Raw genomic sequence first — 14367 nt, forward strand, 5'->3', positions numbered from 1 at the left:
TGAGCAGATCCCTTGTCTGCCCCATCAACCAAGGAAAAGAAAGAACGAACTTGCATTTATATAGTGCCTTCCACGACCTCAGGATGTCCCAAACCGTTTTACAGCCAACTAAGTACTTTTGAAGTGTCGTCACTGTTACAATGTAGGGAGATGCGGCAGCCAATTTGCGCACAGCAAGATCCCACAAACAGCAACACGATAGTGACCAGGAACACTGTAGGGCATCAGAAGAACTCAAAAAGACGGAACGGAGGAGGAAACATGTTTACTCTCCTTTAATGCAAGAGAACCCAGAGGCATGAAACTCTACGGGAGTCTCCCAACTCTGCTCCACGAGCTCACAAAAGTCAGAATAAATCAAAAAAAAAACCTACAAAAAGGGACTTTTATAGGCGGCCCTCAGCTCAACACTAACTGTCGCTCGGGCCTGATATACCAACCTCCACACGCCTCGATCTGCAAGACGGTTATCAGGCAGGCCAGAAACTGGGGAGTGCCCTGTGGCTGGCAGACACAATGGCTGGTTCTAAAAGGCTCCTAACCAAGGAAGGCGCGTCATAAATAACAACGGCCTGGCAGTGAAATTTAAGGGCTTGGACCTTTTGTGAGCTCTGTGAGCTCAAATGACTGGCTCTGATCGGCCTGAACGCCACCTGGCAGATCACTGCCCACCATTGTCCATTTTCTGTCGCTGTGACCTCAGGATCTTAGAGGCGTTGAAGGGGGCGGGAGGGGAGCTGAGGGACAATGGAAAAAGTTACAAACACGGGAGTTTTTACATGTTTTTTTTCCCACCAACCTGGTTTAAAACTTTCCTTTCAAAATCCACCTCAATCACAACACACTTTTAACACAGAGTCACAGGTGGAAGTATTCAGTGAGCAGTCACCCCTCAACAGAGCGACGGTCCCTTCCCACCACATTATCTGGTCGTTCGGCAGCTCTGGAAAACTCCTCTCTGAACCCCCTCAGGCGTTCGGAACCAGTCCAGAGAGATCACACGGACCAGGTTTTTCTCTGTAAAGACCTTTCTACATGATGCAATCTCTGCCTCAGTCCAGAACACGACCAACACCCCAATGAGCATTCAAGAGATTTCATACGCAGGGAACGTACCTGTCGGAGAGGTTTCCGGAACCTTCCAGTTCCTCGTCGTCCTCCACGTCGCTCGACCGATTCCTCAGCTCCATCCGCCTCTCCGTCTGCAAGAGCAGATATTCTTGAGTCTCTTCACTTCATTTATTGTTCTTACAATATTGACCTGAGCCTACATACTTCCAGCAAGCTCCCCTCCAGCCCATAGAGGTTTCAGGGGGCGGGTAGACAAAGCATTTACACCAAGCTCACCCGAACGGCTCAGTGAATGTCCCGCGTGGGTCTCGAGTTCCATCCGTTGCGCTTGAGTGAACAAATCTCCAACCTTCTTTTTCTTTATCTACCTCTGCAGCCCACCAGTGCCAGTCGAGAGGGTCTCCCCCATCCATACCTCATTTCAGGTTGAGGGGGAGAGGGGGGGCGCGAGTGGGGAGAAAGGCAGATTGCTCTGTTTTACCACACCAGTGCTGCACTGGGCTCTGGTGGCAGACAAGCTCACTGACTAAAAGAAATTGCATTTATATAGCGCCTTTCACAGCCTCAGGACGTCCCAAAGCGCTTTGCAGCCAATAAAATACTTTGTGAAATAAAAACAGGAAATGCTGGAAACACTCAGCAGGTCAGGCAGCGTCTGTGAGGAAGAAACAGAGTTAACGTTTCAGGTCGATGACCCTCGTCAACTTTGTGAAGTGTGGTCAGTGTTGTAATGTAGGGAAGTGCGGCAGCCAATTTGCGCACAGCAAGCTCCCACAAACAGCAATGAGATAATGACCAGAAAATCTGTTATTTTGTTTTAAGTGAGGGATAAATATTGACCAGGACACTGGGAAGAACGCCTCTGCTCTTCTTCGAAACAGTGCCGTGGGGATCTTTCACCTCCACCTGAGAGGGCAAACGGGGCCTCGGTTTAACGTCTCATCCGAAAGACGGCATCTCAAGACGCGCAGCTCTCCTCAGTGCCGGCACCGGGAGTGTCGGCCTGGATTTTGTGGTCGAGTCTCTGGAGTAGGGCGCGAACCGACGGCCTCCTGACTCAAGAGGCGAGAGTGCCACCCACTGACAGGGCGCAGGGTCAGCGGGTGACTTCCCGAATATCTGACGGAACTCACTGCGGGAGACAGAGGCTGTTGGAAGCGGACGTCAGCGAGTTCTGAATTGTGACCCAACCACCGTGAAGCAGACACCGTGACTGCCGGCATCAATATAAAAAAGGGAGAGAGAAATTGCTAAGCCCAAGCTCACCTTGCTGGATTTGTCCGAGTCGGCTCGCCCATCCACCGAGTAGCTGTCATAGAAGAGGCTGAAGTCATCTCAACCTCCGCATCCCATTCGTCTATCATTTCCATGGGCTCCTCCTCCTTCTCCTCAGGCTCCGCTTCCTTGAAAGGTCCAGTAACGGAATGGAACCGGACGCGCTGGTGACCGTTTTCACCTCCTGGGAGTGGACTCTACTGGTTGCACCGGTCAAGTTCTGAAAAGGAACACAGACAGACGCACGCACGCACACACGACAGACGCACACACGCACAGACGCACGCACAGACAGACGCCACGCACGCACACACACGGACAGACGCACGCACGCACACACACGGACAGACGCACGCACGCACACACACGGACAGACGCACGCACGCACACACACGGACAGACGCACGCACGCACACACACGGACAGACGCACGCGACGCACACACACGGACAGACGCACGCACGCACACACACGGACAGACGCACGCACGCACACACACGGACAGACGCACGCACGCACACACACGGACAGACGCACGCACGCACACACACGGACAGACGCACGCACGCACACACGGACAGACGCACGCCACGCACACACGGACAGACGCACGCACACACACACGGACAGACGCACGCACACACACGGACAGACGCACCGGCACACACACACGGACAGACGCACGCACACACACACGGACAGACGCACGCACACACACACGGACATACGCACGCACGCACACACACACGGACAGACGCACGCACGCACACACGGACAGACGCACGCACACACACACGGACAGACGCACGCACACACACACGGACAGACGCACGCACACACACACGGACAGACGCACGCACACACACACTGACAGACGCACGCACACACACACGACAGACGCACGCACACACACACGGACAGACGCACGCACACACACACGGACAGACGCACGCACACACACACGGACAGACGCACGCACACACACACGGACAGACGCACGCACACACACACGGACAGACGCACCGCACACACACACACGGGACAGACGCACGCACACACACACGGACAGACGCACGCACACACACAGTGGAAATCGTGAGCACAGATTTCACAGAAGCTTCCTCATACCCCCATTGTTTTGGTGCCAATTTTTCTGCTTGAGTTTGTCGGGTGGGTCAACCTTAAGAAACAAAATCCTTTCATTTACAGGCAACTGGTGTTGGCATCAAGAAGTCCCAGGTCTGGTACAACATAGTTAGAGGTCCCTCTACTCAGCTCGATAGCCAACCCCAGAAGTGCACAGCACCCCTTCCCCCTGCCCCCACCTTTTTATTTTCAATACCAGCTATCCTTGTGACTTCAATTGTTAATGTAGTGTTTATTGGGGAGGGGATGGGTAACGGGTGAGGGGGTGAGGGGGGAGAGGGGAGAGGGGGAGGGGGAGGGGGGGGGGGGGGAGGGGGAGGGGGGAGGGGAGGGGAGGGGAGGGAGGGGGAGGGGAGGAGGGGGAGGGGAGGGGGGGAGGGGAGGTGAGGGAGGGGGAGAGGGAGGGAGGGAGGGAGGGAGGGAGGGAGGGAGGGAGGGAGGGAGGGAGGGAGGGGAGGGAGGGAGGAGAGGGAGGGAGGGGAGGGGAGGAGGGAGGAGGGGGAGGGAGGAGGAGGGAGGGGGGGATGGAGGAGGGGGGAGGGGAGGGGGGGAGGAGGGAGGGGGGAGGAGGGAGGGGGGGAGAAGGAGGGGGAGAAGGGAAGGGGGAGGGGGAGAAGGGGAAGGGGGAGAAGGGGAAGGGGGAGAAGGGGAAGGGGGAGAAGGGAAGGGGAGAAGGGGAAGGGGGAGAAGGGGAAGGGGGGAAGGGGAAGGGGGGGAAGGGGGGAAGGGGAAGGGGGGGAAGGGGGAAGGGGAAGGGGGGAAGGGGGGAAGGGGAAGGGGGGGAAGGGGGAGAAGGGAAGGGGGGGAAGGGGGGAGAAGGGGAAGGGGGGAAGGGGGGGAAGGGAAGGGGGGGGAAGGGGGGGAAGGGGAAGGGGGGGAGGAAGGGGGAAGGGGGAAGGGGGGGAAGGGGAAGGGGGGGAAGGGGGAGAGGGAGGGGAGAAGGGGGGAGAAGGGAAGGGGGAGAAGGGGGAGAAGGGGAAGGGGAAGGGAAGGGGGGGAAGGGGGAAGGGGGGAAGGGGAAGGGGGGGAGGGGGAGAAGGGGCTACAGGCTGGGGCTCTTTTCTTTAGAAAAGAGAAAGCTGAGGGGTGACCTGATAGGCCTTTAAGGTAATGTAAGGGTTTAATAGGGTAGACGTACAGAAAATGTTTCCACTTGTGGGGGAGTCCAAAACTAGGGTCATAAATATAAAACAAACAGTCACCAATAAATCCAATAGGGAATTCAGGAGAAACTTCTTTACTCAGAGAGTGGTGAGAATGTGGAACTCGCTCCACAAGGTGTGGTTGAGGTGAATAGTGCAGATGCAGTTAAGGAGAAGCTGATAAAAATATGGGGAGAAAGGAACAAAAGGATTTGGTGATAGGGTTCGATGAAGAGAGAGAGGGAGGAGGCTCGTGTGGAGCACAAACGCTGGTGTGGACTAGTTGGGCCGAATGGCCTGTTTCTGTGCTGGTACATTCTATGTAACTCTATGTAAAACTACACTGAATGGCGAGGCTTCAAGTGGAGGCTAAAGTAAGGCCTAGCTTTGGGGAAGGGGGAAATCATACCTTAATAATCCTTGACATCTGCCAACAAGGGGACACTGGTGGGAGCCTGGTAGCAGTCCCCAGGCACCTGCGTTCTCACTGTCGGAGGTCAGATCAGGCAGCACAGGGGAATTATCGGGGAGCGGGAAGAGACGGGATTATCTCAAAATATACAACCATGAAAAAACCAAGGGCGAAAAGATCCTTTCACCATCGGTCCGATCACTCCTCGAATCAGGATAGTAGCCTAAAGTCAGGCACGCTGCTCGCACTGATCTCGAGGTCGCTCCACGACCTCAACACCAGCCGGCAGAAAAGCAGAATCGGCCAGTTGCAACACCGAGACGCAAGCTGCAAGAACCTGCGCAAAAAAGGTGCCAGGGTGTGGTCTGGGCCCAGGGCCTGTGAACGTTAACAAGTACTCACCACGGCCCCTCCAACGCCCCCGGACCAGCCCCAGCCCCGATCTTCGCTCCGGGACCCCCCCCGATAGACCCCCAGCGGGGTGGGTTCCTTGGCCATTTCTTCTTTAAGGAGGCTGATTTTCTTCAGAGGCTCCGGGCCTAAGCTTTCGGCTTTCCTCCTCTTGACGAGTCCTGCGGCACCAGAAAGAGGAAAAAAAAAAACAAAACTGAAGGAACTTGCCATCATACATCCCACCAGGAACTGGGCAACACTCGGCATTAGTTGCAAAGAAAGAGCTTGCATTTATATAGCGCCTTTTTCATGACCTCAGGACGCCCCAAGCGATTCACAGCCAACGCAGTACTTTTTGAAGTATCGTCATTTTTGTATGTAGGGAAACGCGGCAGCCAATTTGCGCACAGCAAGATCCCACAAACAACAGTGTGATAATGACCAGACAATCTGTTTTTTTTTAGTGAAGTTGGTTGAGGGATGAATATTGGTCGGGACACCGGGGAGAACTCCCCTGCTCTTCTTCGAAATAGTGGCCATGGGATCTTTTAACGTCCACTTGAGGGGGCAGACCAGGGCCTCGGTTTAACGTCCTCACCCGAAACATGGCGCCTCCGACATTGCAGCTCTCCCTCAGTACTGCCCCTCCGACAGTGCAGCTCTCCCTCAGCACTGACCCTCCGACAGTGCGGCGCTCCCTCAGTACTGACCCTCCGACAGGGCAGCACTCCCTCAGCACTGCTCCTCCGACAGTGCAGCTCTCCCTCAGCACTGCCCCTCCGACAGTGCAGCTCTCCCTCAGCACTGCCCCTCCGACAGTGCAGCTCTCCCTCAGCACTGCCCCTCCGACAGTGCAGCTCTCCCTCAGCACTGCCCCTCCGACAGTGCGGCTCTCCCTCAGCACTGCCCCTCCGACAGTGCGGCTCTCCCTCAGCACTGCCCCTCCGACAGTGCGGCTCTCCCTCAGCACTGCCCCTCCGACAGTGCGGCTCTCCTCAGCACTGCCCCTCCGACAGTGCGGCTCTCCCTCAGCACTGCCCCTCCGACAGTGCGGCTCTCCCTCAGCACTGCCCCTCCGACAGTGCGGCTCTCCCTCAGCACTGCCCCTCCGACAGTGCGGCTCTCCCTCAGCACTGACCCTCCGACAGTGCGGCGCTCCCTCAGCACTGACCCTCCGACAGTGCGGCGCTCCCTCAGCACTGACCCTCCGACAGTGCGGCGCTCCCTCAGCACTGACCCTCCGACAGTGCGGCGGCTCCCTCAGCACTGACCCTCCGACAGTGCGGCGCTCCCTCAGGCACTGACCCTCCGGACAGTGCGGTGCTCCCTCAGCACTGACCCTCCGACAGTGCGGCGCTCCTCAGCACTGACCCTCCGACAGTGCGGCGCTCCCTCAGCACTGACCCTCCGACAGGGCAGCACTCCCTCAGCACTGACCCTCCGACGGTGCAGCACTCCTCAGCACTGACCCTCCGACAGGGCAGCATCCTCTCAGTACTGCCCTCCGACAGGGCAGCGTTCCCTCAGTACTGACCCTCCGACAGGGCAGCACTCCCTCAGCACTGACCCTCCGACAGGGCAGCATCCTCTCAGTACTGCCCCTCCGACAGGGCAGCGTTCCCTCAGTACTGCACTGGGAGGGGGCGGCCTGGATTTTGGTGCTCAAGTCTCTGGAGTGGGGATTAGGGTAACCCTAACCCTAATCTGTTGACTCAGAAGGAGAGGACTGCTACCCACTGAGCCACGGCTGACACATAATTGAGAGCAGCACAATGGGGGTCTCAATCACACATACGTACAATAAAAAGCTTTCTGAACGAGCGAAGGAGGTGCAGCAAAGTGTGTAGAGTCGCTGCTAATTTTTAAAGGGCCGCTTCCTTTACCTGTCTGCACACCTGCTGCAGCATCAGCCACACCTCAGGCAGGAACTCCAACTGCGGTTGTGTACTTTGCTTAATAGGATTGGGGTGGCCCAGAGTCAGCTTTCTTTTCCACAAGCTTTACCTAAAAGAAAGCATCACGTTTATACACAAAGTAAATCAAGAGAAGGCATGGGGCAGCTCAAACCAAGAAAATATACAGTTGGAAAATACATCCTAAAAGAACATCAAATAAACTTTTAGTGTTGATGGGGAGCTGGGAAACTCAAGAGGAGGATAAGCTCTCAGTGCTCTCCAGCAACGAACATCTGGATTCAAATTCAGATGCAGGTTGCTGGAAATGGCAAATATCTCTCCAGATTTCATTTGACATGATTTCACGCTGAGATGGGAAGAGGTAGATGGGCAGAACGGCCTCTCCTCTCCCATACTTATCAGTACTGGCTGCAAAACTTCAGCAACTGCAGAAGTTTAGCTTAACTGATGCGGGGGCAGAGGACGAGGGAGAAGTAACTTCACCACCGGACAAATATAGGCCTCTTTCAGCATTCCCTCAGCCCAACTCTCTTCCCCCCCCCCCCTCTAACCCCGCTCCTCTCTCTACCTCCAATTCTTTTGTCCCTGCCCTCCACGTACCCCTCTAAATCGCTCGACCAATTCCACTCCCTCAGTGCTGCACTGGGAGCGGCAGCCTAGATTTTGTGCTCAAGTCTCCGGAGTGGGTCTTGACTCAAGAGGCGAAAATGGTACCCCCCTGAGCCATGGCTGACACCCGAGGAGGTGGAATGTTTGGGTTTTTTTTTTAACCTCTGTAAATTAATGACTCACTCCACAAAACGGTGGCGATGCAGGGCTTTCGAAACGTGCAAGTTCTGCGATTTCACCAGCCGCTCCTTAATTGCAGCGTTCTCCTGTTTTTGTTACAGGAGGAATTTCACCTGCTGCGCATTGTGCAAAAACAGATGCGCTAACTCAAAAAACCAACAAAGGTCAGACAGTACGTCAATTTGTGCGCTGACCCCGACTGCCCGTGGACCTACGGGTTAAATTCCCCCAATCCCGCCTTGCTATCTCCAACCCAAAAGAAAGGGCAGGTTGGAGAAGCAAGATCTACAATGCTCCCTCCGAGTGCAGCTCCTCACTGGCAGTGTGGGATTGGGTAATTATCCAAATATCTATTGGATGGACCTCACAAAACTATTGGTCCAAAATTTCTAAAACTCGGCAACCTAGAACTGATGTGTGGAGGTAAAAAAACGGCATAAACGTTGCCCTGATCGTAACTTCGACTTACATCGAAACTACAGCACAAAAACAGGCCATTCGGCCCAACTGGTCTCTGCCGGCTTTAATGCTCCACACGAGCCTTCTCCCTCCCTACTTCATCTCACCCTATCAGCATATCCTTCTATTCCTTTCTCCATCATGTGTTTATCGAGCTTCCCCTTAAATGCATCTCTGCTATTCGCCTCAACCACTCCTTGTGGGAGCGAGTTCCACATTCTCACCACTCTCTGGGTAAAGAAGTTTCTCCTGAATTCCCTATTGGATTTTAGTGACTATTTTATATTTATGACCTCTAGTTTTGGACTCCCCCCACAAGTGGAAACATTTTCTCTACGTCTACCCTATCAAACCCTATCACTATCTTCAAGAGCTCTATCAGGTCACCCCTCAGCCTAGAGAAAAGCGCCCCAGCCCGTTCATCCTTTCCTGATAAGTGTATCCTCTCAGTTCTGGTATCATGTTTACTGTTTACAAGTCCCACTGCACAGTGGGCTCAACAGTATCTGAGTTACGTACGAAATCCCAAAGAGCCCAAGGCTACGGGATAGGCCCGTCCGTTCGCACCCCTCGTGTTTAGTTACACGTGCAACACTGCCAAAGTCACATTGGAACTAGTGACACCCACTTGTGCACAACCAGTGTTAACACTGCACTAGCTTCCCCCCTACGCTCGAAAGCGCGTTTCAACAATATAAATATGGAAGTCACATGCTGCCAACTTATCGAGTCTGGTGTTTCTGCAACGCGCCGGCTGATTGCTGAGCCACCTGAACATTCCTTGTGGCGTACCTGAGCGGGGCTGGGTTTAAACATCGACTTCCTCGCTCTGTGAATCTTCGGTTTCTCCTCCTGTCCCTGGGGAGCGTCCTCCTCCACTCTCACCGTCGAAACCTCACTCCCGGCCCGGCCAATGGTCTCGCTGGGCAGATTCTTCGCCAAACTCTAAATCCATTGCACATCACAAGAGAATGAAAGGGCAGGGTGAGAGGACTGAACTAGTATCGACTATTGTTAGCTTTGGACTCACATTAAAAGCACTCATGGGTGCAGTCAAACACACTCAAAGCACGCATACTTTCCCAATGTTCCCTTGATCTAGTTATTATACTAAAATTAAGTGTTATCGGGCGCTTATAATTGAATGGACGAAATACACAGTTTACACGAGGTAAGCTCCGAAAGCTTGTGATTTTCAAATAAAACTGTTGGACTATAACCTGGTGTTGTAAGATTCCTTACATCTTATAAAGTAAGCACTGACAGTCCATTTTTTATTAAACCGTTCTGTTTTAACGGTACGTCACTTGCTGGCAGAAGATCCCCAGTTAGCTCCCCACCCGATCCTTCGTACCTGACTAATGCTTGTTGCAAGAAGCGATTTTCTTGCTCGGTGAACCTCCTGATACTCCTCCTGACCCTGGACTGTGACCTCCGTCTCCGCGGCAACCTCGCTGACTGCCCGGCCGGTTGCCATGCTCGCCATCTTCTTTGCCAAACCCTACGTGGGAATTAAAGAAGAACGGAGAGTCAGGGAGGGGTAACGGTGACGACGATGATGATGGTAAGACAAGGGCGGGGGGGGAGGAGGAGGAGGAGGAGGGAGAAGAGGCGGGGTCAACAAGGGGCGGGGTCAACGAGAAGAGGTGGCAGAGCATTAAATCCTCCCCTTGTAATCCTGTGACAGTAGTACAGGTATATACAGCCCCTCATTTGACACAATTAAAACACCGTCAGAATTCCCTCCTTTATTTTAGCATTTCTATAACTCGTTCGCCGTGCTGTAGAAGGTGAGTTAACATTCTGTTCCCCCGTACCTGACTAAAGCTGCCTTTCAGTATGGACTTTCTCGCTCTGTGGATCTCCTGGTTCTCGTCCTGACCCTGGACTGCGCGCTCTGCCTCTGCCGTTCCCCCAGCGGTATCATCGACTGCCCGTCCAGTAGGCAATCTTGACAAACTCTGTGTGGAGTTAGGCATATTAGTCACAACAACAACAAAAAAAAAACCACCCAATCAAAGGCATCAGTCAGGAGGGTGAGTTACTTTGGTGCGCACAGTGACGGACTCTCCACGTTTGGCACCGTGTGCGCACCATATTACACTTCCCTCCACCAAACCGCACCACTGTAACGCACCGCCTGACTCATCCACGGCCGCTCACGTGTTACAATCACACTGAACAGAATAAAATCCAGGTTTATGCAAGGTAAGAGTCACACTTACTGGAATTTACAGTTTTATTCAAACATCTTTCAGTAATTAAAAGGAGCAGTGTACAGCATTTAGGTTAGTGACAGAAGAACTGTTATTGTATTTATAAGGAAGAACTTGCATTTATATAGCTCCTTTCGCGACCTCGGGACGTCCCAATCCGCTTCACAGCCAATTAAGTACTTTTCGAAGTGCAGTCACTGTTGCAATGTAGGAAATGCGGCAGCCAATTTGTACCCATCAAGGTCCACAGAAATGTGATAATGGCCAGACCACCTGCTTTACTGATATTGGCCAGGACACCGAGGAGAACTCCCCTGCTCTTCTTCAAAATAGTGGCCGTGGGATCTTTTACGTCCACCTGAGAGGGCAGACGGTGCCTCGGTTTAACGCCTTATCCAAAAGACGGTACCTCAGACAGTGCAGCGCTCCCTCGGTACCGGCACTGGGCGTGTCAGCCTTGATTATGGTCTCAAGTATCTGGAGGGGGACTTGAACCCTCGACCTTCTGACTCAGAGGCGAGAGAGTGCGACCCACTGAGCCACGGTGGACAATGATACCGTGAACACTCTGCCAAAATAGCCTGCACTGATTAAAAATAAGTTTTTAATAAAGGGTCAAACACTCCAGCCAGCCCAGAGCAGGATGTCATTCATCTATCCGGGCAGCCCAGAGATATGCCCTCCAACAGACTTTGCTCACAAGTCTCAGACTCGCAGACGGGGAAAGGGACTCGATGAGCTCCCTGGGGTCTGTTCACCACCCCTTGCTGTCTATCCTCTTACCTTAGACAACCGGGGCGGGCGGGCGGGCGGGCGGGGGGGGGGCAAAGCAGCAAAGAAATGTGAAATAAAAAAAGGGGTGGGGCCAAATGGCCTGGTTCTGGTTTGGGTCGAGCCGGAGACCCACTCCCTCGTGGGTCGTGTGATTCGACCGCTCTGCGTTTGGCCGGTGCCCGGTGGGAGAGCGACAAGGCCGGGGAGGAGTGTAAAGGCCGGATGGTGGCGAGGGGAAGCTGGGATACTGCTGTGCTTCCAAATCCAGGGCCACGCAAAAACACCTCGGTGGTGGTCAGCCGAGCTGGAACCGAGCTTCGAACAAAACACTTCGAACAAAATCCCTAACATGCGAGGGAGGGAGCGAGGGAGGGAGCGAGGGAATACAATACATTTTGTTTCCAGTATACTGCTCTTTTAACTGCCGACGCCGCAGTCGGTCGCCTTTGCTTATTTTAAACATTTCTATAACTCGTTCGCCGTTCTGCAGGAGGTGAGTGAACATTCTGTTCCCCCGTACCTGACTAAAGCTGCCTTTCAGTATGGACTTTCTCGCTCTGTGGACCTCCTGGTTCTCGTCCTGAGCCTGGACTGCGCGCTCTGCCTCTGCCGTTCCCACAGGGGCCTGACACGCCCGCTCACAGGGCATGCTCCCCAACTCCGTTGGCAATCTCTGTATAGAAGTGGGTAAAGGTTACAAAGAATAGCAGATAGCCCAGGATCCTTGGGATAGGAGGTGCGGGAAAATACAATACAATACTTTACAGTGAAGCGCACTCTAAACCAGTTACATCGAGTCTACAGCACAGAAACAGGCCATTCGGCCCAACTGGTCTATGCCGGCATTTATGCTCCACACGAGCCTCCTCCCTCCCTACTTCATCTAACCCCATCAGCATATCCTTCTATTCCCTTCTCCCTCATATGTTTATCTGGCTTCCCCTTAAATGTACCTATGCTATTTGCCTGAACTACTCCACGTGGTAGCAAGTTCCACATTGTCACCATTCTCTGGGTGAAGAAGTTTCTCCTGAATTCTCTATTGGATTTATTAGTGACCATCTTATATTGATGTCCCTCTAGTTCTGGTCTCTCCCACAAGTGGAAACATTTTCTCTATATCAACCCTATCGAACCCTTTCATTATCTTAAAGATCTCTATCAGGTCACCCCTCGGCCTTCTCTTTTCTAATGATAAAAGCCCCAGGCTGTTTAGTCTTTCCTGATAAGGATAACCTCTCAGTTCTGGTATCATCCTTGTGATTCTTTTTTTTGCTTCTTCTCCAGTACCTCGATATCCTTTCTATAATATGGAGACCAGAACTGTGCACAAGAGTGAGAATGTTATGGGATGATTTGATTGAGGTTTTTAGGAACTGATAGGGTAGGTAGCGAGAAACTTTTTCCGGTGGTGGGGGGAGTCCAGGACATAACCTTAAAATCAGAGCCCGGCCACTCGGGAGAGAAGTCAGGGAAACATTTCTTCACGCAAAGGGTGGTAGAAGTGTGGAACTCTCTCCCACAAAAAGCAGTAAACGCTAGCTGAAGTATTCACTTTAAATCAGAGATCGATAGATTTTTGCTAGCCAAGGGTATTCAGGGATATGAAGTCAAGGTGGGTGGATGGAGTTAGGATACAGATCAGCCGTGATCTCACTGAATGACGGAACAGTCTCGAGGGGCTGAGTGGCCTCCTCCTGTTCCTAAGTTCCAACAAATTTTTCCCATCTCACACGCCCCACCTTGCCTTAGATTTAAGGTTAAAACTACCCCTGACCTGGGGGTGATGTTAAACTTCTTTATCTGCTCTGCCCGCAAGGCTTTGTTCCCTGATCATTGGCTCATTTGCAACCAGGCGCCAGTAGGATGGAAGGTCAGCCCATGTTGATGGGCTTTTGTTTATTTTGTTGTCCCCACGTTGTGGGGAGAGGGATGGGGGCATGGAAACTTCCTTTCCTCAGCTCAGTGTTCCTCCTCGTGGCCGCCCGACAAGAGATCGGGCACTCACCGCCGTGGTGGGAGGCAAATGCCCTGCCCAGCGGGTGATGCCAGCGTGCCCCGCCGTGTGAATCCCACCCCCCGCGGTTCGCTCGGTACCTGACTGATGCCGGGTCTGGATATCGACTTCCGGGCCTTGTGAACCTTGGGCTTCTCGTCCGGAGCCGGGATCGGCCTGTGTGCCTCCACCGGTACCGCCGCCACCTCGTTGCCGGCCCGTCCCGTCGGCACGCTCAGCAGCTTCATGGCCAAACTCTGGATGGAGTTCGGCGACTTGCTGATCCCGGTTAGTGTCATCTTGGCCCTGTTGGCCCCCAGTGCCTTGGTGGGGGAGACGGGGAACGTTTTGGCAGCATGTCCTAAGGAAGGAAGAAAGGAAGAAATCATAAGGGCGCGGAAGGAGGCCGTTCGGCCCGTCGTGCCTGTGCCGGCCCTTTGAAAGAGCTGTCCAATTAGTCCCACTCCCGTTCCTCTTTCCCCATAGCCCTGCAAATTTTTCCCTCTTTTGAGTATTTATCCAATTCCCTTTTGAAAGTTATTATTGAATCTGCTTCCACCGCCCTTTCAGGCAGCGCATTCCAGATCAGAACAACTCGCTGCGTGAAAAAACATTCTCATCACCCCCCCCCCGGTTCTTTTGCCGATTATCTTCAATCTGTGTCCTCTGATTACCGACGCTCCTGCCAGTGGAAAAATGTTCTCCTTATCTGCTCTATCAAAACCCCATCATAACAGTATGAAGGGGCAACATATTTGCAGCTTAGGAGGAAGAAAAT

The 14367-nt window shown here is 53.4% G+C and overlaps 1 protein-coding gene across 1 annotated transcript in view; it reads right to left on the bottom strand.

Moving 5' to 3' along the window:
• ehmt2 (euchromatic histone-lysine N-methyltransferase 2) overlaps positions 1-14367 on the bottom strand; it is a 65892-nt gene that overhangs the window by 46319 nt on the left and 5206 nt on the right. The window contains 9 exon segments of the mRNA XM_067973851.1: positions 5449-5618; positions 7323-7358; positions 7361-7412; positions 7414-7443; positions 9396-9548; positions 9958-10104; positions 10421-10564; positions 12114-12266; positions 13691-13950. Coding sequence (XP_067829952.1) covers positions 5449-5618; positions 7323-7358; positions 7361-7412; positions 7414-7443; positions 9396-9548; positions 9958-10104; positions 10421-10564; positions 12114-12266; positions 13691-13950 — 1145 coding nt within the window.

The sequence above is a fragment of the Heptranchias perlo genome, chromosome 39 (genome assembly GCF_035084215.1).
Source record: "Heptranchias perlo isolate sHepPer1 chromosome 39, sHepPer1.hap1, whole genome shotgun sequence".
Classification (NCBI taxonomy): domain Eukaryota; kingdom Metazoa; phylum Chordata; class Chondrichthyes; order Hexanchiformes; family Hexanchidae; genus Heptranchias; species Heptranchias perlo.